This window comes from Drosophila teissieri, chromosome 2L (genome assembly GCF_016746235.2).
Source record: "Drosophila teissieri strain GT53w chromosome 2L, Prin_Dtei_1.1, whole genome shotgun sequence".
Classification (NCBI taxonomy): domain Eukaryota; kingdom Metazoa; phylum Arthropoda; class Insecta; order Diptera; family Drosophilidae; genus Drosophila; species Drosophila teissieri.
The window spans coordinates 12,198,146-12,222,641 of NC_053029.1; the positions used below are offsets into that span (position 1 = coordinate 12,198,146).

General features: G+C 40.7%; 3 protein-coding genes across 4 annotated transcripts; 2 read left to right on the forward strand and 1 right to left on the reverse strand.

Moving 5' to 3' along the window:
- Positions 1 to 781: 781 nt before the first annotated feature.
- Positions 782 to 2,159, reverse strand: LOC122626244. The gene is made up of 2 exons (XM_043806432.1): positions 1,666 to 2,159; positions 782 to 1,467 (listed from the first exon to the last, which is right to left on the reverse strand). The coding sequence occupies exons 1-2, from the start codon at positions 2,078 to 2,080 to the stop codon at positions 836 to 838; spliced, it is 1,047 nt and encodes a 348-aa protein (XP_043662367.1). The 5' UTR covers positions 2,081 to 2,159; the 3' UTR covers positions 782 to 835.
- A 969-nt stretch (positions 2,160 to 3,128) lies between these two features.
- LOC122626360 lies at positions 3,129 to 5,204 on the forward strand. The gene is made up of 5 exons (XM_043806595.1): positions 3,129 to 3,183; positions 3,239 to 3,456; positions 3,512 to 4,118; positions 4,178 to 4,705; positions 4,758 to 5,204. The coding sequence occupies exons 1-5, from the start codon at positions 3,157 to 3,159 to the stop codon at positions 4,974 to 4,976; spliced, it is 1,599 nt and encodes a 532-aa protein (XP_043662530.1). The 5' UTR covers positions 3,129 to 3,156; the 3' UTR covers positions 4,977 to 5,204.
- Positions 5,205 to 7,427: 2,223 nt separating this feature from the next.
- LOC122626586 lies at positions 7,428 to 9,005 on the forward strand. Of its 2 annotated transcripts, XR_006326715.1 has the most exons (3): positions 7,428 to 7,709; positions 7,770 to 8,067; positions 8,634 to 9,005. XR_006326715.1 is itself a non-coding variant. In XM_043806903.1 (2 exons), exon 2 carries the CDS (start codon positions 7,809 to 7,811, stop codon positions 7,971 to 7,973), a length of 165 nt encoding a protein of 54 aa, XP_043662838.1. In that variant the 5' UTR covers positions 7,428 to 7,709; positions 7,770 to 7,808; the 3' UTR covers positions 7,974 to 8,206. The 2 variants fall into 2 exon arrangements, 1 of the variants encoding a protein (XP_043662838.1); XM_043806903.1 differs by lacking the exon at positions 8,634 to 9,005 and having other exon boundaries at positions 7,770 to 8,206.
- Positions 9,006 to 24,496: the final 15,491 nt, after the last annotated feature.

Sequence of the window (24,496 nt, forward strand, 5' to 3'; positions counted from 1 at the left end):
TTATTAACGCAATGAAAAATATCTAATACCGAATGGGCTAGCGGCTTAAACTTGTGAATGACAAAACCTCTATACCCAGTCATCACTGTAGCCGCAGTGGTGGCTTTTGCTGTAGTTGTTGTTGGGTTTAATGAGCGCCAAGTGAGCTTCATTGCTCTTGTTGGATCATCGCGCTCACCGTTACACAAGGTTTTTGTTTGTGGGTGTGTTTTGAGCTCGTGTCGCTTTGTTTTTTGTTTGGGTAATACCCATTACTACTACTTTAAATGGGGATGTTGTTTTTATGGAAAAAAACAGGCCGACCTTTTTAACTGATGCGTGACAGATAGACTTTAATAAATATTCTTTGGTTTTGATTTAAAGGTTTTTCCAAATTTAAAAAAGCAAGTTCTCTTTGATTAGTTTATGAGATAAAAGCTTCCATTCTCATTGCGTAACTACCTTATTTGAACTAAACAACACTTTTATAGTTATATAGCTTCATCCTACAAAGGTTATATTATTTTTTCCAGTGTGCTTTTATAGCGGGACAGGACCTTTGACAAATGTCAACATTCCGATGAAGCACAAAGGACTTTCTGACGTGCGTTCTATTTTGGTGTCTACGGACTTGCGTCAACTGCTTGTGTGCTCACGACAAACAAGTCCTTTAAAAACTGCTTAAAATGTACAAAACATTAGTTTGAGAAAAAATTAAACTTTTTAGCCATTTAATGTGTTCTTTAATTTTTCTGTTAATTTTTCCCGACTACTAACAGCCCTTACACAACCGGATACCAACCAAGTTTAAATGTTTAGTTAGCTTTATTTCACTTAGATTTTATCCTTAAAGTAGTTAAATAGAATCCGTTTCGACTTCCACATCGCTTGCAGCTACCAAGTTGGCCACGTCGATGGGAGTACCACCTGCGTGGCTGACATCATCAGCTCCACCGCCTTCCGAACCATCATCTGCTCTAACAACAATATCGCCGGCAACGATGGGTGGCTCAGTGGTTATGGTGGGTTGGAAATTTTCCGGACTGTGGGGCGGTGCTGGAAAGCAGGCGACCCGTTCCACTTCTCGCACCACCTCGGAATTGTCGGGATCCGTTTCGTTTAGCATGACGGGAAAGCAAATGATGCCACCATCTGGAAGGGGTTGCGGAGTCGCCTCCAATTCCGTGGACTCCTCACTGGAACCAGGTGCGCTGTCACCCTCTCCCTCGCCCTGCCCCTCCACATCCTCCTCCTCCGGGAGCGGATTTTCGGGAGGAACTACGGCGGAGGCTTCTCCCGAAATAGTCGTTTCATTGTGCAAAACTCCCTCCTGCTGACCATTGTTGACGATGATGATCTGTCGACCAGTTCCCTGGGGCGACGACTGGCTCTCCGCCGGATTTCTATGGTACGTATGGTGTCGGTGGCCAAACAGAACGTTGTTCATCATGTGACCCGCCAGCATTCCGGTGAGGAAATCTCCCGTTCCTGTACGGGTTAAAAAAATTAGAGAAAAGGTAAAGTTTTCGAGCGGGATGTGTTGAAATCGGGACAGTGGACAGTTTTCTATAGGTAAGGAAGTTGACTATCTAACTATTGAGCCATATGGTGTCTTTAATTTAGTAATTGGTTAAGTCTTCTATCAATTAGTATTTATTATGTAATATTTTTTATGCAGGTACTCACCCATTCCTCGATGCATTCCGACGGGCGGTTGGGCGTAGTACACCGCTCCCGCTGGCAAGGATTGAGCATTGGAGTAGTACGTGCCGCTGCCTTGGCCCGGATACGATCCGAAGCCATAGCCAGGTGGCATCTGCTGGCGCGGATAGCTGGGGATCTGCTGCTTGGGGGGCGTCATGGGCATCTTTGGTGGCGCCGGCGGAGGCGGTTTTGGCATCGTCATGGCCGTGTGAACTGGCGACCCGCTCAGCACCCGCCGCCCATTGCCCGACGACGAGGGCTTCTTGTACTTGCGCCAGCCGCCGAAGAGACCGCCAAACGAGCCACCGCCACGCCCCCTACCGCCTCGGGCGTCGGAGGGCTGAAATGTGGAGGCGGCGAGGAGCAGCAGGCTGAGTGCCAGGTACCAGGATTTCATCTTGGCTGCGATGATTTCGAAATGATCTCAACGGATCGAGTTTTGCGGACGAACTGGAGGCAGACGGCCCAACTGCGAACCGTTTATCCGAGGAAAGTGGCGAATGCGTGAATGATGCGCTACAATGTGCAGCAAGGGTATATTGGCATATAGTAGCATAATAAACAGAAATTAATTAAACAATTTTTAAAACTTATTTTTTATTATTTTAAATTTAATAGTAATTTGTCAACTCAAATAAGTTTTAATAATTTAAATTTGTTGATTGGATAACTTTTAAACTAGTTCCATCTGATACGTTTTTTTTTCTGTTTATCTTCTTAAAAATGTATTTTTAAAAACAAGCTGTAAGAAATTGTAATATTTATTTTCTGTTAGCATGTAGAGCTATATTATTTTTAGGATCAGACTACGGTAATGCAAAATAGTAAGGTGTTTTTGTAGTACCTAAATCCAGGCACGTCGCATTCGTCTATCAGAATTGTGACAACACTTGCCCGTGGGGCTGAGCCCCTATCACTGAAAATTGAATGAGTGTCGCCGTGTAATAATTCAATTGCCGCTAATTGAGACGAGCTCGCAAAGTTCTCGGATTTTCTTTTGGAGCCCAGAAAGCTGAATATCATGTTCTCGGCCAATGCTGATGCATGCTGCGGAGGCAACGGCAATTTGCCAAATGTGTCGCATCAAGATCCATTACGGCAGGAATTGGAATTCTTAGTCAAATCTTGTTGTGTTCTGGGCGATCACAAAAGATAAAAAGATACAGAGATATACGGCACGGCGTACTTGGGGCTCGTCACGTTGGCGATGATGATGATGATGACGACGATCGCACATGAACCTTATGTTGACCCATTTCAAAGGCTATGCATTTGCATGTGCACCTTGAGGACCATAGGCCATTGGAAACCATCATGCTGTTGGAAATGTTTAGCCTACATTATAATACATGATTTGGAAATAAGAACTATAAACATATTATAAAGTATTTATCAAGATGCACTAACAAAGCAAGCTAATGCAGCCAGTTCAAAAAATCCTACTTCATAGCAACTGAGTATAGAATTGTAGTTATGGCGTTTGTGGACCTCTCAGCCGTGGCAAGTACCTAATGTGTGGAAAATTTGAAAAATATTTAATGCAACTTCATTTCAGAATCGCTGTTCACTGCCAAAGGAGTCGTTTAGAGGTGCCAATGAGACTTGTAGCCTGGCCAGGAGTACACTGAGTTGTGGCTCGTTTGTCTACCTTATTAACTACTTAGAAATATTCTTCTGCGTGTTTAAGCTACCAACGATATCAATTTATGGATTTATAAGTGCTCTCCTACTGATAGTGCACTTAAGCCTGCTTTTCATGGTGACTAAATATTTGTGGGTAAAACAGATAATCACGTCTCCTTCTCAATTTAGTTTAAGCTCTTTTCAGTTTCGTGCCAAATTTAGCGACGCTCATTGAGTTTGCACCCATGACAATGTTTGGATCTAGTTTTCTATTGTTTGGGCCCACATTTTTCGTGTCATACTACAACAGTTTCTGGGAAATATGCGATTCTCGAAAACTAAACCTGAGTCCGTTGCAGTTTGCCAAAATTATGGGCGACATAATGCGCTATATTTTGATTGGATTTATGGTTATTTGTATGCAGGGATATCGAGTGGACGGAGTTACTTTTTGGTCCAGCATGACTTTTAATTTGACTGGAATGATCTACTTGTATATCGTAGTCAAAAAGTCATACAATGTTCCCCGTGTAGCTGCGGACTTATATTTGATTAAGTTTCGGGTCACTGTGTTTTTGTACACTTTTTTGATGGTTTTACTGGTGATCTTTGTCGTGTCGCATACATCTTTTCAACGAAGCGTGGTGAAACGTAAACAAACTCAGGAAAACTTTGGGGAAATGGACAGCGGTGATGAGATTCTGGGCAAATACCAGAAGCAAAGAGCTTTTTCCAGGCGTGAAATTTGGATGAAGGCGGTGAACGGATATGCGAATATGGCTGATTCAAATGTGATATATAAGATTTCAATGGTATATAACACTCGAAAAGTAATCACTTATACATGAGCTTAAACTTTCATTATCTGCAGGTGCCGGCCTACTTTGTATTATCTAATTTCATCCCGGTTTTATCCAAAGATCGCATTCTGATTGGCTGGAACAAGTACACAAGCTGCCTGGGATTGGTTATCCTGCCAATCATGTGCATGCCACATGGCTTCAAAGCTGTCAGCTGGTTAATGTTGCTCCTGACCTGCTGGACGCTTAGCATCCTGACCTTTATCTCCACTCATTCTCTGAGGAGACCCGATAATATTTGGATTTTTGCACTGCTTGGATTAATCATCAGCTCGGTGTCCATCAACTTTCTAAGTCGAGAGATGGAGAATATAATATATCAATACATAAGTACGCAGTTCGACGTCATGCCTGACATGACGGCATTGATGTACTTCGGAGTGGGTGAGATGTTCAGTGAATCCATTGTTGTGAGGTGCCTGCAGCAGAGGAAGATGTGGGATGCCACCTATGGCGTTGTGCTGAGCTTGGTCACTTATGCGATCTTCTTGGCATTTCCACTCCTCTTCTACCAAGGATGCTACAACCCCAAATGCAGTGTGAGTAGATTACTTATTTTTTCTGTGAACTGTCATGACTTTCCTACTTTAGATAATTGTAACATCTTCAACGGAAACGGCCATTCATTTTATATTTTTAATCCTGACCACTAGTCTGCTTCACATTTCCTTCAGTGGATATGAGTTTCGTATATCCTTGTTATTCTATCTCTTAATGTTGGCTGTTTTTTATGTGATACTCCAGTGGATGACTCACTACGATTGGATACTTTCCTTGGCTAATCTTTATAAATCTAAAAACAATGATTAGTTATAATATGTGGCAATTGTTTGATCATTAAGTCTGCAGGTTATGGCACAAAAATGATAGATTACAAAAGCACTAACATTTAGCTTTTATAAACAAAATCGCTACTACCATTTTCGCGTTTAATTAGCATATTTAACCGTATCACCCATAAATATCCACCTCCATCTCGATATTTCTTAAGGAAGACATCAAAAGTTATTACCAAATAAATGAACTTAAGTTTCCCAATAAGTAATGTAAATATTTTCGGAACAAAGATTTCTCATCAAAATCCACGTTTTATATTAAGTCATATTCTTGGACAACTTTCTCCGCAGTTGGCCAGCATAATCGCCATAAATTATCATGGCCTATTGATTGCTGCCGTCCGTTTAAACTCAATGCTGATGACGATGTTGTGACCAGAAACACGCACTTAGACCATTTACAACGTTTAGGCCCTTTAAAAGTCATTTATAACGAAATGTAGATGTCGAAGGAGCACCGAGAAGTGCGTCGTATGTCATCCATAAGAGCTGAAATTAGTTTCGAGAGTCGCAACCGTTCCAAACTGGTAAAATATTTACGAGCTTCGGAGAGGTTTTTGGGGCAAAACAATCAGAGATTTTGGGCCAAGCCCTAGCCCGATTATGAGTAAGTGTGCGTGCGGGTGAGGAGTATAAAAAGTAACTACTTTGTGGCTTATGTGTGGAGTGCCCCAAAATATTGTTTGTCTGTGTGTGTGTGGGTGTCGGGCGGAAACTAAAACAAAAGCATAGTCAGCTTCTGGGCATATTCGAAGGTGCCAGAACGAGTGTGGATGTGTATGTGTATGTGTAGGTGTAAGTGTGTGTGTGTGTTGTGATTGTGTAATAAAAAATATCCAGCTGACATTTTGTGTCAAGCTCCCTTTTTCATTTTGCCACTTCAGTATACTTGTCGCATGACCAAGTCGTCCAACTGAGCTGAAGCCATGAAGGAAGTGGCCATAAGCCGGGGAAACCATGGCGACTTCGATACCTGAACATTTGAAGTATATCCGGTTTGTAATCCCGAAAATAATAAATAAGAAGTTTAGGTTTAAAATAGTGAGCCATGCCTTGAGAACATTTTAATTCTGAATTTTGTTATCTACAAATTATTTATTTTGAATTAATTATTGAAGTATTGGTGTAAGACCACTTAGCTTTTCTTAAGTAATGTCCCCTTGCATTATCTATTATAAAATATATACCAAGTGTTATTATTTTCTGAGAACACAAGGACTTCGATAAAACACCAGGTACGTGGTAGTTGGCTCGGTTCTTCGCATTTTTATGCTGAGAAAGATTGGGGTGACGTTGGCCCCGGTTCGCTAGCTGCTTGAGTGATGACAAATTACGTTTGTCAGATTTATGACCAATTATGAGCGTGTTATATATCACCCTGGAGAGGAAAGGGCGGTGGCGATGGCTCTGGGAGTGGGTGTGGAAGTGGGCGGTGGGCACGGCCAAATGGCAACGAGAGCCACCTTAATGGCAAGCGCAATGAATAAGTCGCCGTCGTTTGTTTGCGGTCTACAGCACAGCCACATTTGCCACACCGACACATCGGTGCAAGCCCATATAAGTCGGTCTAGGTTTGCTAATGCCAGCACGTCCTTAATGCTGTGCCACTGTATCGCATTTCGTACATTTCGTACATCTTCTCGCGCCCATTTCGCGTGCCCCAAATCCTCAACTCATCAAAAATTGTGGCGTATTTCTTCGTGTTTTGAGAAATGATTTCGCATTTCTTTGGAGAAATGGGCGCGGCCATTCGAGGAAACCAACATATCGCGTGTCTTTATTTTCACACTTTCGGCTGGTATTATTTATGGTTTTAATGCGTTGCAAATGGCCAAAAATCGCTTTTATTACACGCGCAGTTAAACTTCAATTACGCTCGCTAATCATAATGCATATGTTTTGGGTCTTCCAACGAGGGCAGCTATAGATTTAACAAGTGTATAAATAGGAAACTAAATGATGCTTAAATTTATAATCTTATCTAAGATTTTTGAGGCTTTTAAATTAAGGTTTCTGCTCTTTATCTTTATTATTGAATCGTTACAACTTGATGTGTTTATTTATTATAAATCTAATATTAAATTCTACCCCCAATCAATAGATGGGAAAAGTGAAGAGGAAACGAATCACACCTGTTAAATTCCTAAATCAACTCTCGCTCTAAATCATTCCCTCATTGTGACAAAACACAGAAGGCGCGTCGAAATATGCAAAAAATAAGAAAGAAAACTCCCATAAAATAAGCGGCTAAGTGCGCAAATTAAAATCGAAAACCATAAATTATACAAAAATAAAAACAACTGTGGAAAATCTTTGGGCTTGTGGCCAGTTGGTTGGAGTGCCAACAGCTGTAGGCAAAAACAACGGAGCCAAAGCATTTTATGCTTCACTTTACAATTCAATCAGTTTCAATTTCCACCTGCCGAATACATTTCCGTTTTACAGTTTATTTCGGCTGGCGATTGCCGAATGCGGCCGGCTGTTTGTAATTTTTTAATTTCGGCTTGAATTTCAAAATTCAATTAGTTTTCCCAACGCACACACCCCAAGCCCACGCACACACACAGAGATATACACATATATATATCCAGATTCAGAGAGGAAGGAACAAAGGCATAAAACAGTCAGCTCACAGATCCTGTGAAATCGAGGAAGGCAGCTGGGGTGGTGCACACCGCAGATGTCCGCCTGTGTCTGCTCTGGCATTGTTGGTTTCACTTTTTAGATTTATGCTTTTAGATTTTAATGAAAAGCCACATTTATGTAGATGCCTCCACACTTCCAGAAGCGAAAAGCTATAGACTAGATGGGCGGAGGAGACGGCGGCGCCAGGGGGCGATGCAAATTTTGTGGTCCGGGGCTTGGGGCTGCCCAATTTAAGCCCCATAACTCAGACCGCAGCGTTGGAGAAATTAGTTCTGCCCCGGCAGTTGCTCCTCCTGCTTATCGAGCGTGGGAATCAAAGATTTGATTTGTGACTAGGCTACAACAAATGGGAAAACTGCCTGCTAAAGTCTAGGATATTCAATTTAAGCACGATCTGGCTGGATAAAGTGCAAGAAATGGTATTTCAGTGCTTAGTAGCTCGTTTTAATTGAAAGCATATTATGATAGCATTTGCTGAAACTTGAGTGCAAATAATTGGAATGAAATCGAAGCTATAATCTAAATAATCTATAATCTATGCACAATTAACTAACATCCAATCACCTCTCAAATTCATTTTACGCAAATTATTTGGAGTAAACATGAAAACAGAAGTCCGAGTTTGCGCTCCACTCTGGTTAAATATAGGATTAAATAATATATTAAATTTCCTTAGTTGTTTAACTTATATTTCTATTTATTCCATGTTTAAATGTTGCGCTTTAGCAGGTTCGCACTTATGAAGTGCCTTTACATGGCCATCATCTACGTTAGGTTTTCAATGAATGCTCCCATGTTCTCGAATGCACTCAATAAAAATGAAGCCAATATAGACCATTGATTCGTTTCAATAATCACCGTAATTCAAGCGATGAATTTGCACTTGAAAAACAATCAACTGTCTGCCAATTAGGGGAAACATTTGAAAGCGCATACGGCAAAAGCCGACTGTGTTTCATATATATGATTCTTTTTTGTTTTGCAGCTTTTGTTGCCTTTTTGCGCGCGCAAACAAGCGGCAATATCTACGGTCAGCCAGTCGCTCGTCCATCTATCTACACGCAACTGTTGCTGCTGGCAACTGCGCGGCAGCAACAGCAGCAACATTGGCATTTGCAACAGCATTGGAAGCGCGTAAGCCGCCAGCAGCCAGTGGGTAGCGGCAAATAAACATTCAAGGATATGTGCCACGCCCACTCACACGCACTCGCCATCACCATCGCCATCGAGTGCGCTGTGCAAAAAGTGTAGCATACAACTCAGGGCGGCTCCATCAGCCACATCTGCTGCCGTTGCTGCTGCTGTCCTGCTGCTTTCCTGCTGCTGTTGCCACACTGCTGCATGGCAACTGCACATTACCGTTGCGTAGTTTTTCATGCATTCATTTCGATAGTTAGCCAGGCGGCTGGCAACTCCCTGAAAATATTGCCCCGACATGGACAGTCCACCGAAGTGAGCCAGGCATTAAGAACTTTTCAGCTTGCACAGTGGACGCGTAGGACTGCGAAGGAGAATATTTTCCAGTATTTAACTTTAGTTAAATATACTTTTTAATACAATTTAATTTTTAATCTATTGTCATCTGTATAATTTTCCTGTCATCTATTCATATTTTGAAAATAATCCTTAATCATAGAAAGATTCGATTTGTGATTTAGCTCAATTATATTTTTTAGCTCAAGCCTTTTGTTAATTTCTTAATATTTTTAAGTACATTTTCTGTGTAAAGCAATCTAAATAATGGTAATTACTTTATATAGAAACATAAAACCAAAAGCGTAACTACAACATGACTTTAATTGAATTAACTGCATTTGTGTAAATATTCCAATGAAACGGAGACCAAACTCCACTTCAAGGGGATTAAAATGTTCCAGCGAAATTCGCTTGCCACATAATTGCTGTGGCCAGTGTTCGGCTGCTGGGGATTGGTTCATCTGATAAATAAGCACACGTTGGTACGTCCTCCCTGGTGTCCCTTGTGTCCCTGATGATCCCTGCTCCTGTCCCCCTCTCCGTATCCGTATCCGAATCCGTCTCCGCGCCCATCCCGCTGCTCCGGTGTCTCCTGTTCCGGCGCGAGAATGTGGCCCCGCCTGTGTGTGTGTGTGCCGTGGCCTGGCTGCAACTTGACCCCGGGTCAAATGCAACAAGATGCGGTACCTCGAGTGGTGCTGTAACGGTTGCTGCTGCCGATGCCGCTGTTCTTGTTTCAGCCGGTGTTGCAAATGAAATTTTTCTTCAATTAGTTTATTTTCACACCAATGATTTTGATTTCAGGTCCGATGCCCAGCCCAATCCGCCCCGGTATGTTGCTTGTTATTGTTGCCGTTTTTCCAGCATCCTTCTGTTAACGAGTGTGTATGCGTGTGTGTTTGTGTGTGTGTATGTGTATATGTGGGGCAATTAAGGCGCGCGTAATTGTTGCCAGTTGTTGGATGCTGGATGATGTCGATGCCGAGCCGTTGCCGATGCAGATGCCCCTGCCATGGCTGCGATGCAACAATATCATTCCGGCCAAGTGAAGTCCGGCCATTTCTTGCTGAACATTGAGCATTTTGTTGCGAAGCGCACATTTTCGATTGCCTTCCACTTGATGGACCGTCGAGCGAAATCGGAAAATGAAAAACTAAAATGGAAAGCATTGGAGAGGTAAGGAAAAAATAACGAGGCAGCTGGAAATGACTGAAGTGCTAGCCAATTTGAGGAGTCTACATGCATAAACATGGAATCAGAGTGGCAGTGGATGGCAGGTAGCACCCATCACATTACCTTTAGTTGCTGGCCCATTACGTATACGCCACGTAAGGCGGCAAGAATGAATTGGATTTGTCAGCGTGTGTACAACTTGAAGATACTCGTATCAGCAAGAAAAGGACCTGGCATATTCCAGAAATGAGCATGCGATACACGTGCTGCCGCAATTTGTCACATGAGCCTCTAAAATATGCCCAAGGGTGTTTGGAAAAAGAAAGCCAAGAGCTTTCTGCCACACACAGTTCGTGCGGCTCGGTAATTGTGTTTTAAAAACCAATTTCTCTAAGAAAACATAAAGCTTTGGTTAAAATGGTAAGGTAATCCTAATATGCAAGTGTCTATATTGCTATAGGTAGTGGGTAAGTCTTAACAAAACGCAGAGCAGGGAAACAATCACTGCACTATTTTAGAGTTTCAGGAAACATTGATTACATATATTAATTATATTTAGTCTAAATAATATGTCTATTAATTAGTTTTAGCAAATCAAAATTAAATGGAAATTTTGTACATTTTTGCAAACATTTTTAATCTGATTTGTAACTTTATGATGAAGTGATGTGATGAATTTCCAGAGATTTCGTAGCTCAGAACCGCACGCAAAAGCAATACACATTTAGATGGCAGGCGGCTTAGCGGTGCAAAAAATATGAAGTCTAGCTAAGATAAGATGATTTTTCAAGATAAAGGCAGAAAGTTGGTAGGCACTTCTCGTAGCCAAGGAAGATGGGAACTTCGCACACTTTCCCAAGCACGGATATATGTATTTAAATGAAGCAATCAATAAAATGCTTACAGAATTCCATTTGAACTGTGAATGTTTTCAATTTGGAATTTCGTTGGCTCCTTTGCTTTTGACTCTCGAATTTAAATGGTGGGTCTGCGTATTTACATTTCTTTCAAACAAACAGCTGGTTTTTGTTTAGCACAAACACACATGGCGTAGACACAGACATAATTTAATTTCACATGCCCTTGCAGCGGTAAACTTTTGTGCCTTTGCCCTCGCGTCTCATTTGCAAATTTAAGTTATGTAGATTATAATTAGAAAAGTTTTTGGCCCCAACAAAAACTTTGTTTACAGCCAACACCCGCCTGCCATTTCCCGCCATTTCCCGCCGTTTGCCGGCATTTCCCGCTTGCCGCTCGTAAAGTCATAAAGTTATAGGTAAACGCTTACGTGCATTGCCCAAAAAGCTTTTCCAGTTTCGTGAAAAGCGAATGCCTGGGCCCGCTGGGCAATTTGAAAGGGCCGACTAATTAATTACCACGGAATCCAAAAAGGTTTCCGTACTTTTGGCCATTTGAAAACACAAAACTCGCATTGAGCAGTATGCGTATTATAAACGACGCGCAATACGAAACTAATCACTTTTAATTGGCCATGAAAAAAACGAAATAAAGAGCCAACAAGTCAAAGGAGAGCTATTGAAAGTAATATCCGCTGTTTGAAATTTGAGAAAGTTAGGCAGGGAAGGCACCAATGAGTTTATGACCCAGAAATGCTGCGAAATGAACACCGAAAATGACAAGTCTTAAGTTTTTAAATTAATGTCAATTAATGGAAGTGAGCTGATGGGCACTTAAATGCAAATGGTTGCTAAGCAGAAATTCATTATTAATCAAATATTTTTATCGGCTTTCCATAATAATCCTTAATGTTACTTGAGAATAAGTTTTTGATTATCCTTTCGATTTGGAGTTTATTTCCAATATAGATAGAAATAATTCTAAAAAAAAATTACTTTATTTAAGTGCTAATTTTTTCCCAAACCAGTTATGTATTTTTTTATTTGTAATAAATTAAAAGGTGTGCTCTTTTAGGATACAAAACTAAATGACTTTAAAATGGTAATATAACCTTAATGCAAGTGCTAGTTTTTATGTGCGCTAAAAAATGCCACAACCGCCGCAAAACAGGCACACAAAACATTCGAAATATTCATTACGTATACGACGTGTGCTGCAGACCTTTGTTATTGGCATTGTCTACTCGTTGCGCAGATTTACAACAGTTTTTTTTTATTTTTGCTCTGTATTTCGCAGCGTGTTTTTCGCGTGTCTTTTGCACCTCGCGTGTTTGTCGATTTTTTACGACTCACGTGCACCCATAAAGTGGCTAGCTTTGTGTGTGTGTGTGTGTGTGTCTGTGTGAGGCGTGTTAATTATGCTTTTAAGCAAATTAGCCAGTGCATTGATGTACGCGAATAATGCGAAATCGATTTCGGCGAGCAGGCCAATAAATTACCCGCAGAACAAGAGCAGGCGTCAAAACAGAAATCAACAAACAAAAAACAGGTGCCAACATGTGTGTAAATGTGCGCACTTATTTACGCTATGCCACAAAGGAATGCTTAAAGCCGGGCTGAATTTTTTTATTTAATTTATTTTACATTTTTTATTTAATGCTTGTTCCGTTTTTTGTATTTGGTTGTGTGCCAGCCTGGCAATTTGATAATTACAAAGGAAATCCTATTAACGGCGCTTATTTATGCTAATTTCGTTATTTTGCTTAATTTTTAAAACATGAGTGCCCTGTTATCTGTGACGCAGGAGGAGAAAGTGGGATGAGAAAGCCCAACGCGGGGGCAGCAGTCTTTAATTTCATTTAGCGTCTCTGACAGCATTTCAAAGGTGGCCCAGCACGCACCATTCAAATTAGGCAACGCGTACATTATAATCATCCATTGGACGGAGGATGTGAGGATGTGAGGTTGCAGGACGTACGGACGTACGGACAGGTGTATCCTGCTCACCTGTTCATACGAAGCGGCCGTGTCGCCTCCAATTATGTCACATGCGCACTGCGTCTTCATCTGCGAGACGAGGAGCATAACAATCACGATACACACGCCCAGGATTGCCATCTATTGGGGCAAGTGCCCTCTGCCACTTAGTCCCCTGCCCCGCCATTCAATGTCCTTGGCCAAATTCTGTTGGCTTTTTACCTTTCTCACTTGATGCGATAATTTGGCGACATGAATAGATGTGAAAATTTCGCACTTGAAAATTTCACGTGGCCTCTTAATTGGTAAGCCTTATTAATATTTAATTATGCTTGATTTTCTGGGAATGTCTTCTTACCTTTTTACTTTCACAATTTGCACTCAAGACGTCTGGCGCAGCGTGGGCTAATTAAAAATTTACCAAAATATTTTGATATGACACACATTAAAAAAAGATTTTTATGGGTTGTAGTTATTTCAAATAACTTAAAGAACCGAAAAATAGAGTAATGTCTTCGATTAAAAAAAAGTATAAAAGCTTTTAGGATAAGAAGTGTCAAACAAATAAAACTATTTAGAGATAACTTTATACAATCTGTTAAGGGTTAATAATCAGATATTTTTGGGATAACTTTTCAAAATAATAAGCAAGTAACTATTTGCTGCAATCTACTCAAATCAAAAAAGCCATGAAAATGACTTCTAATCAACAGCTTGCATTCTGGTCCTTAATTAAATCCACTCCCTTTTACCAATTACCAATTTTATTGCCAGCCATAAAAGACGACTTTTGTAGCTTGAGATTTTGCCTTGTTTTAGCGTAGATCAACAGAATTTGCCTCATTGTTTCAATTTATTATTAACTTTTATACCTTGAGCGGAACTTTATTTACCAATAAATGTGTTTCCTTCCCGTCCTCAGCCACTGCGTACATTTTATAGCTTTTTAAGCCAATTTCCGTTAACGCCCCAATTGTTGGCCATTTATGCCTTGTTGTCAAAGTTGAAGGTCATTAAAATGCCAGTCCGTGTCCCGACATAGTTATTCCCCCGGTTGACGAGCTTAGGGTATTCCGCCCTGCTCTGGCAATTGCTTTTAGCCTGGCCCAAATAATTATATTTTTGTCTACCTTTTGGCTTAAACAAAGTTCAACTACAAGTTGAAAGTTCTGGGAAATCGGAAACCACTGCCGGAGGTAGCTGGCTACAGCTACCCTTGCTTGATTTAGTTTTAATAGCAGTATATCGTGTTGCTGCTACTCTACGCTTTGTGTTTCTGCAAAAATGCTTGGCATTTTATGACGAGCTGGAAAATGCTGGAGAAGCTGTCAAAGAAGCCGATATGAGTAGTGAGTAGTGCGTCGAGGCTTGGCACTCACATGCAAGCCCTGATTTTGTCATCCCTGCCCGGGGCTGGTAAAATAAAAATGAGCTACCGAAGTGCTGCGACAACGTCACAGCAACCAAGCCAACCCAACCGCCAACTAGCCAACAATAACAAAACCTGGCCAAGACGAAGGGTAGGACGACAAAAAAGAGGAAAAATTACTAGCATAATAACGCAAATATTTTACGATACACAACAAGCAAAACAACGGGTCTGGGAAATCAGGGGAAAGCCAAGAACTTAAGTAGCTTCGGGCGCGCAAAGAAACAAAGTAAATAAAATTTTCCCTTATTTTGCTTGAACAATATTTTCGGTGGCTACATTAACTATGTTGTAGGAGTTGCATTGTTCGGTGTAAAATTAGTACAATTTTACATATGGTACTTTTACATTCCAAAAAAGATTTATTGATCAATATATGGAACCATAACGAAAAAATACTACAATGGTTGCACAAAACTATTATCCAACCTTATGGGTTAAAAACTGTAAGCAATCTGTACTTGTATTTCTTTATTTAAAGATGAATTCTGTGACATTTTAGGTGCAATTCCATATCTAATACTGTTATGGTTATTATTATTAACAAGTGATTAATAATAACAAATTAGTATATTTTGCTTACATTTTTGTTACTTATAACTAATGAAATAACCGTCGTTTTTATTTTTGACAAAGTGTAATCAGAGTTCGCCATGGGCGAAAACAAGTTTTCACAGTGCCTTTTTTTTTTAGCTGGCTCTTATTTATTCGCTACTGGCACACGCATAACTTGCATTGAGGTTAATTTTTGTGCAGGGTATCTGATTGGAGCGGGTGGCGGTTAAGTGGGTGGTGGGTTGGACTGCAGCCAGCCCCAACCAGCTGATTGTCAATCGCCTCGGGCGGAGACACAATCAGTTGCGTTCGCTTTGGGCCAATGAAGCTTCATTTAAAAAGCAAATAAAATTAAAATACGCAGCAATGTGTGTGTGTGTGTGAGAGAGAGTGAGAGTGTGTGGGTGTGTGGAAATGTACGCGTACATTTTTTCGACAGATCAAACAGTCGAATTATGGGCAAATACGTGTCTGCAGAGAAGCTGCGACTTCGGCGGGCAAATTAAAAGCAAATATCGCTCGCGAAAAAATCAATTAAAATCAAATAAGGCTTTGGGTAAATATGCAGCTGATTTAAAATTATTTTTATGTACACGAGCGCCAGCTGATCCCTTTTAAGACCCCACTCCACGTCTCATTAAAGCACACAAATTATAATTATTGAAAGACCCTAGACCAGATGCACGCCAGCCCAGAGCAACCCTCGGAATCCGCAGGACCGCCGTCAACACTTGATAGTGTTTCAATGGATACCACTCCAAATGGCATTCCATTGACCGACCCGCCCCTGCCCCTGCCACGCCCCCTCCAACCACCGCAGCCTCACCAGCCTCGTGAGTCGAGAGCCATTGAGCAGGAAAAACCGGGTAAAATCAAGGGGAGGGGAGGAGAGGAGTGGCTTAAAGATGAAAACTCAACGGACTCCGATCCGAGGACAAACAAGAAGGCGGACAATTAATAAAAATGGAATTTACTTTTATATGTATGTATGTCTCGTCGAGAACTCAGCTCGTCGGCCCCTCGTCGTCGAATGGCAATGTTAAACCATCGTTGGTCCTTTCATGCACTTGTTGGCAAATTATTCCGCATCTCATCATAATGATAATTGCGCGGAGTGAGTGTCAGAGTCGAGGGCGAAAATGTTTTCGCCAAGATTGTTGAAATAATCGATTGACCATGCGGCCAACAGTCTGAGAGTGATTTATACCGAAAACAGTCAATCAAATTACAGCCGAAACGGCGGAACAGGAAGATCCTGCGAGAAACAAAGTAGCTTTCAATGCGCCGACTGATTGAAGCCATTGTTGGTCAACATCCTGTGGCGAAGAGCAGAGAAGAGAAGAGTAGAGCCTTTATTTACGTTAACAAAAAGGCCGGGAAATTGCAGCGAATGTGCGGAAGCCAAAGAGGCTTACAAACACTATTTGATTACCGTTTAATTGATCTTGTGTCTTGTTTAAGACACTTGCTCTGCTTTAAATGAACGAATGAACTCTTTACAAAGTGAATAATTTTGTAACTTCGTATTACTCAGAGGTACAAAAGAAGCAGAAATTTCCTCTTGCCATTTCCGCTCACCATTTCCCCAACAATTAAGTAAATTTGTATTGAAATTGCCCACAAGTGCCAGAAGTAATCTGGCAAACGACATCAGACTCGGACTTAGCCTTTGTCATAAGTTTCGCCGGTTATTTACTCGGCCAGCGACATCTCATTTGGTTATCTCGAATCCGCCAAGTACAGGCGCTTTTTGTGTTGCCACATTTATTTTTGGGGGCTAACCTTCTTCATTTCATTTCATTTGACCCAAAGTCCGCTTAAGTGGCTCAGAAAGTAAAGGGGCTGGCAAAACTTTTCTGGCCGCGGCGAACTACAAATTAAAATTAAAAATTATTACACGCAAACCTTTTCTTTTTTCTGGTTTGGTTGCCTTGCATTTCCTTCTCAAATTACGGCGACAAGGTATTCGGCTAAAGGAAATGGGGAGCTGGCTGGCAGTCAAACAAAGGCCAAAGGCAACCCTTGGGCAAATAATACTTAAACCCTCATTAAAGAAACTGAGAAGTAAAGCAAAAAAAAAAAACCCGGCAAATGAAAGGCACAAAAAAATGTCACCCGTGCTCAGTTAATATAAACAAAGAGCGGAAAATACTAATGTAAACTTGCTAGCAAGTCAAGCAAATTTGGCCAATTTGTTCTGTTTCTCATCTCCTCCATTTCGTTTTTTTTTTCTTTTGCCTTCTACAAAATAATTAAGTTTTGTTTGGAATTTTTCTTACGCTTTTGTGCCGGACACTACTTGGCGAGCTTAACGCATTTTACATTTCACTGTCCGCCCAGTTCGGCAAATAATTTCCGCCGGAGTACAAGTAACCCGTAAATAGTTGAACATTCGGGTGAGTTCTCCTTTTACCAGATTTTCCCCCCATTTTGGGGTCTCATTAAGCCCGGGCTCTTTAACGCATTAGGGTGGCAAATGGACTTTAATTTAATATATTCTGTCAATGGGACAAAATGCCACCAATAATGTGACATGAAAGGGCGCGAAAACGACGACTGGAGGGTCAAGTCGGCTCGAAACATGGCCCTGGGTATCTGGTATCTGGCTTCCGGATATCTCTTTTCCTTGTCGCTGGTCAACGCACGCCATTAATAATACGCATATTTCGTTGTGTTTTTCAATAAAAAGAGGAGAGAACGCTGTGCTCAAGTTCGTCGACTATCAGATACCCGTTAGTCAGCTTGAGGAAGTACGTGCGAGAAATTGCTAAATTCTTTTTACAAATAAATTAGTAATACGAAAAAGTTTTACTGAGTTATATCGTCTTGTGACTGGAAAATATATGTAATACATATCATGTGTTAAAATATATATTTAAAAGCTTAGTTTTTGACTTCATATATATATATTCACATTGTATAATTTTTCGACTTATTCATTGCTCCCAAGTTCATTTCTCCTTTTCGCAGAGTAGTAAACTATAAATATAAGTGCGGATGTATGCCCGCGTTTGTCATCATGTATTTAATTACTCAGCCAGTTTTCATTAAATGCGTTTGGGTCCCGCATCCTTATTGACCATCCAGAACTCGTTCGCCTCCTTCCTTCGACCATAAAGTATGCGAAATATCTTCCAATTATTTTTCCCCGTGATGCATGCGTGTACAAGTGTGCATGTGTGCGTGCTTGTTTGTCCATGTGTGAGTTCAAAGTGTTTGGCCGGCAAACGCTTAAAAAAAAGTGGAATAAAATAAAAACGCGGGCGAAAAAATAGCATGGCCCAGGCAAATAAAGGAGATATGGAAAGTTTCTGGCGGCCAGCCGCGCCCTGTAAATTTGAGTTGAGGATGCATTTTTCATGCGTTAATTTTTCATTTTTAATTATTCGATTATAAAGACCTTAAATAATTGAAAGCCCGCAGGCCAATATAAATACACGACAGTCGTGTTTTAAGAGCGCACAGATAACAAGACTTCTCGCCCACGTGTCAGCGTGAAAATTGTCTTAAACGCTGAGTTCATTGGTGCATTGGTCTCATTGGGAATTAATATTTGTCAGGGGAATGAAACGCGTTCCGTGAGCTCTACTTAATGTCGACTTAAATCAGCTGAATATCATGGAATGCTTATCAGTGGGTTTGTTTTTGGAAATACTTTAAGGGCAAAGGTGTGCCTTTCATAACAAAACCGTACACTTTTGTTTCATGCAAAAACAAGGCTTAACAAGGCACTCGCAAATATGTTTACTCACAAGCTTCTTTACCACTCAAAGTCAACACAGGCCACAAAGTCGCAAAATATTTAAGAGAGAGCTCAGAATGCAGAAAAATATTGTAAGAGTGAAACAAAAAGAAAGGAATTACCAACAAACAAGCCCCAAAAATACCAGAAAAGAGAAAGCAGTGCAAGGTATGGCATTTTATTTGGCACTCGAGCAACTAACTTTATAACGAGTGCAACTATTTTCGCAGTAAATAAGTTTGCTGAAAAATCACCGAGCATGGACCAAGGGCAACTATTTGTTAACGTTTATAAACTAAAACTAAACTCAATGCTTAACGAAAGTAAAGCGAGTGAGCGCAAAGGCGTGCCGGCCCCAAAAATTGTTGGGCTACACATTATTTTTGTAAAAATATGTTGCCGAAAATGCAAGCACAAGGCAAACATTTGTTTCGCATATTTGTTGCCGTCCCCCGGCTGTGAGTGTGTGCGTGTATCTGAGTATCTGAGTATCTTAGTATGCTTGTATCCTTGTATCCCAGTGTCTGTGTGACGGAAAAGGACTAAACTATGTTGCCGCCGTCGGCACTCGCCTTGAATTTTCCGCAGGATGCGCTGTCAGGGGAAATCTAGCGCCAATAACTTGCAACTGCTTATGAGACGATCTCGTGGACTCGACAACCACGCGACAGCCATATGAGTTAGTGGGCGCTCAATTGGGGGGCGTGGCAGTGCGCTCCTGCGGGAGGACTAGTCCACGAAATGTCCTGAAAAATACGCTAGTTTTTATGCGCATTATTGTGCCACTCGAAGCGCTCAGCTGCAGGAGCATTTAAGTCTGCCTCGAGGTCTGGTTTCGGTCTCTTCCAGGAATCACACTTGACAAAAAATAACATTTTTAATTTTCTTAGTAGTCGTGTGATATATTTGATATTTATTAAGTGTTGCCTGGCAGTGTACTGGCTTATTATCCAACTATATAAACCTTTAGATGCATGCAAATGAATAATTTAGTTACTATAATAAACACAATAGACATTTAACACTATTTTTAAATAAATATTGAGTTTGTTTTTGTGTTATTTTTAAGCTCCTTACGAAAGTGTGAATATATACAAGTGTTAAATATAAAATATGGTAATATTGTGAGGGAAAATGCTGTGCAAGTGGCAATAGTTTCTTGCCGTAATTGCCTGCAGCTTATCGTGTATCCGACGATGTTTGAACTGAAAAAGAATTTCCCAGGCGCAGAGCCAGAGCCAGAGGGAGAATAACTGAGAATAAATTTATTGCCGACTTATGAAAATATGCTTAAATTCATCTTCAGAAAACGGGATTCTGAAGAAAGCGAAAAAGTTTTCCTCATAATGAGGGCAAAGTCAAAAGGAATCTGTGGATTTCGTTATCTTTGTGCTGGCTGACAAAACTAAAGGCGGCTTGATTGATTGTTCGGCACACTTAATTTAATGAATTATTTAAGCAAACGAAAACAAAGCTAAATGCTTATAACTTTTTGTCCCTTTTCATTCGGTATACGTACTTCGCATACTTATTTTTTAGACTTTTTGAACTTTTTTGCTGCGACTTTGAAGGACAACGCGAGGCAGAAGAAATAAACCATTAATAAAATCTTTCATTTATTCATCCATTTATTTGGCTGTTTTCTCTACGGTTGCATGTCTGCTTTTCCGCTTGATTAACATAATCCTCCATTTATTATGAGTGTGTATGTGTTGTGTGTGTGTGTGTGGGTGCGGGTGTGTGCGTGCGTGCGTCGCTGTGATTTAATTATGTAATAGTTTGACTGAAGTGGACTTTGGCCTAATCTCCGTGCTGTCTCTCACTGGGTGAGTGTGTGTGTGCCAGTATTGTTTTAATTGATTTGTTTTGCTGCTGCCAGTGGCCTCGTCTCCGGTTCTGGCCAGGTCCAAATGCTGCCCTTGGATGGCTTAGTTGAGTGCTTCAAGCCGCAGCCTGATTGCGAAATGCTCGAGCTGCTCTTGGTGAGACATGAGACGGGATTTCTACATTTGGGTGAAATATGAACATTTGATAAGTGACGAACAGGACACACTGATGGATTAATTAACTTGGCTTCGAGATGAAAAGGAGTTCACATGCTTTTTGAGATAAGTTCAACTCAGAAATGCTTTCATCAACATGCCATACTTGTCCCCTTTGCAGAGTATAAATGAAAGTCACAAAAACTTCTTAAATCCGAACCAACCACCCCACAACACGTAAACAAGCAAACAAAAAACTGTCAGGACTCTAAATACTTTTGAATACTTCTTTTCAACTCACCGGGAATAGAATAGAAGTATCCCAGCAGAAAAAAGGAAAACAATAAATAATATAAATGTGTAAGGAATTCAAAGAAATTAGCATAATTCCGGGGTGTTGCCACTGTCCGCAGAGAGTCCCTCGCAACCAGGAGCGGGTGGCATATGGGCCAAGGTTTTGGCCAACTGTCGGCAGCTTCCCGAAACTCCCACACCATCCTGACCATCCCGACTATCCTGACCATCATGACCACCCTGACCTGACCCGACCTGATCTTGGGCTCCTGCCGGGCATTAGTGTCCGGTGCTGGCATTGTACTCGCAAACTTTTTTCCATTCAACCATTGTGATTTTGAATTCAAGACTGCTGTGTTACCCTTCAGCCATTAAACATGTTGAGTGTGCTGGCATATGTTCACTATATGTGCTAGTAACTGTTTAAAAATTTGTGAATTGCTTAATTAAGATTGGTCGTAAAAGAAAACCATATACAAAAAACGATTTGATAATTTTTAAACATTTTATAAACATATTATAGTTATAACTCTAGCACACAAGCTCTTTCGAAATATTTTTTAACGAAGCATTCGGTTTACTAAATTTAATTATTAAATATATATTGCTAGAATTTGGGTATTTAGTTCACATTTAAAGTTATTTTTTCTTTAAAAATTCGGCGAATTTGTCTAGGATACTCCCCATTCGAAATGGGAATTCCGTGTGCCTGGCTTTGTTCAGCTGGGCAAAGTTTAAACTTTGGTTCTTGTCCTGCGCATAAGTCAAACACGTGCCAGGAAGAAGTTTTCAAGTTTTATTCGCAGCCACACTCGAAGACACTCTCACACCTGCTAACTGGACAGGACAAATTTAAATTCCATACTGGCCACCGCGTCCGGAGGGTGTAACAATTCTCTTCCGACGCTGGAAATGGGGAATTGTGGTAGCAAAACAGTGAAATGAATAGCTAATCTTTAGAATAAATTAAATGAATTCTCTGCTCTTTCTTTTCGTTCTATATTGGTAACACTTTTGCCGCGCTGACGGTGCGTGCTGCGTGTGTGTGCGTTGGCCAAGTAAATCGCATTAATTTGGTATGCTGACCACAAAACTGGGATTTATTAAATAGTCAACTGAAACTCACACCAACAAAGGGCTGTGGCCAAGTGAGACGTGCGTGACACACACACAAATGCCAGCGGCAAGTCTTACTTAACTTATTCTACGTATGTGTGGGTCGAATTCGCTGCATGCGATAAAGTTAAAAGGTTCTCCCACACACACACGCACACACAGACGCATAGCTACACATGATGCCAGGGCACCGCATCCTGCGACCCTTTTTGTATCTGTGTGCGCTTTTCCGCATCCCATTCAATTGCTTACAGTGGAAAATCAGTTTGAGATATTTTCTCGTCAATGCCCTCGAAAGTGTGCTATAAAATGATTTGATTGTGGGGAACGGGGAAGGATAATGAAATCAGTGATCAGCGGATAGGAAGGGCTAAGAATAGATCTCAGCTTTCTTTGTTACTTTACGCTTTTAGGCCAATTTTACTGGAGGTATTATTAAGGATTTATTTATTATTCATCTGTATCGAAAACCAATATGAATACAATTAAGTCTGTTCAAGAAGGACATCTAGTTTAGGGGTATAAGTAACATATTCCATTTGTTTATCAGACTGTGATCTATGGAAATTACATAGGGAATTACATGGAAACTGTTTTATTTAGCTTAAAAGCAGATCTTAATGGCAAACTGCCAAACCACTGTGCCTTAAAGACAATGTCGAGTTTGTCCGCCCCGCAGGATGAGCAGTGCTCCTTTCATTACAAGGAACTCCAGAAAAAGGATGGCAAAAAGTGGAAGGATGGGGGAGCAGGGAACTTACACATCCGCCGCCGATGGCAATGCAAGAGGCTTCATTCCAGCCACTGAGTCAAAAGTCTGTCGACTGGGATGCAAATGCCGCCGCCCCAGCAAGTCAATAAATAAATTCAAACAATTTGACAACTTGCTCAATGGAACCATTCGTTCCAAGGATGTGGACGTGGCCGTGGACGTGGATGTGAATGTGGATGGGGGTGGGGAGTTCGGGATAGCTCCTTTTGATTGTCACTGGGTGCGTTGGCTAGCAATTGCGTTTGAGCGAATTTAAATTAAAGTGTCATTGAAACTGGCAGGCCCTCAGCGAAAATAAAATTTATAGTTTCGGCAGCTCAAAGGAGCAATCGTTCGCCAAAGTAGGGGAAATGCCATCGGCTGCCCCTCAGCCATTTCCCGATTTCTTTTCCATTTTCAATTTCTATAAGTGTACACGCACACGTCCGGTTTAGATTTATCACTTTTGATTCGGGGAGTTCAACAAAGCCTTCATCCCGAGCTCTTCTCTAGTTGGGCAACTTGTATTGATTTAATACATTTATTTGCTTCCCAGATTCGAAGTGCCCTTCGCTGTAACGGACTTGATTCGGTTCTTTTTTTTGTGCGAAGAAGAAAACTTTTAATTTAATTTCGTATTTGGATGTTGGCCATGTTTATCAGATTAAAAACTTGCCCTTTTCCACTCGCTCGCTGAGTTGAATGTCCGTGCCGGTGGACTACAGTGGCTAAAAAAAAAGGTGACAGCAATTTTAATCGTATTTAAAGCAATTTGTATTATTTAATTCACACGGATTAACATAGATAATTTTTTAATTATCCATAGCTGCAATAATTTCACTTATTATTCTACTTGATTTCAGCTAGTTTTTCTGGTCGACTTTAAAACATTGCATTCAATTTATGTGCATTTTGCAACTAATTATTTTCAGTTCTTTTTTTGCGTGCCATAAAATGCAACAATCCGTTAAACGTCTAATTGAAGTCACTAGCCGGTATACGATTACTGTTTTTTGTTTTATTATAAAAACCCGTTGGCAAATAATGTTTCTCTGGTTAATATTAATTTGTGCAAATATGTCAAACTAGCAGTAAACTAACACTTTTTATTGTGCGACATCTAATTAGTCAACAATTTAGACTGTTTTATCTGCGCATAATCAGTTGCCAATAATTTACATTTTCATTGCATCCCTAAACATTTTCTTTTTTTAAATAAGTTGCAATTACTTTTTATCTAGGTTAATCAAGGGAGATGCCATCAGTTGGCTGAAATTGTCCACTCAAACGAGTAAATGAAACCAACTGAAGTGCATTTCATGGCGATAATCAGAAGTTGATGCTGCGGAATGTCGTTCACCCCACAGCTGGATATTTGCAAAGAAAACTTTTAGAGTGCTTTAGTTTCCAGGGGCTTAAAATTATTGAGCATGTCGAAATCCAGTCAACACCTTGCATTTTCACGTGGGTCAATCCTACAAGAAAAAAAGGAAAAA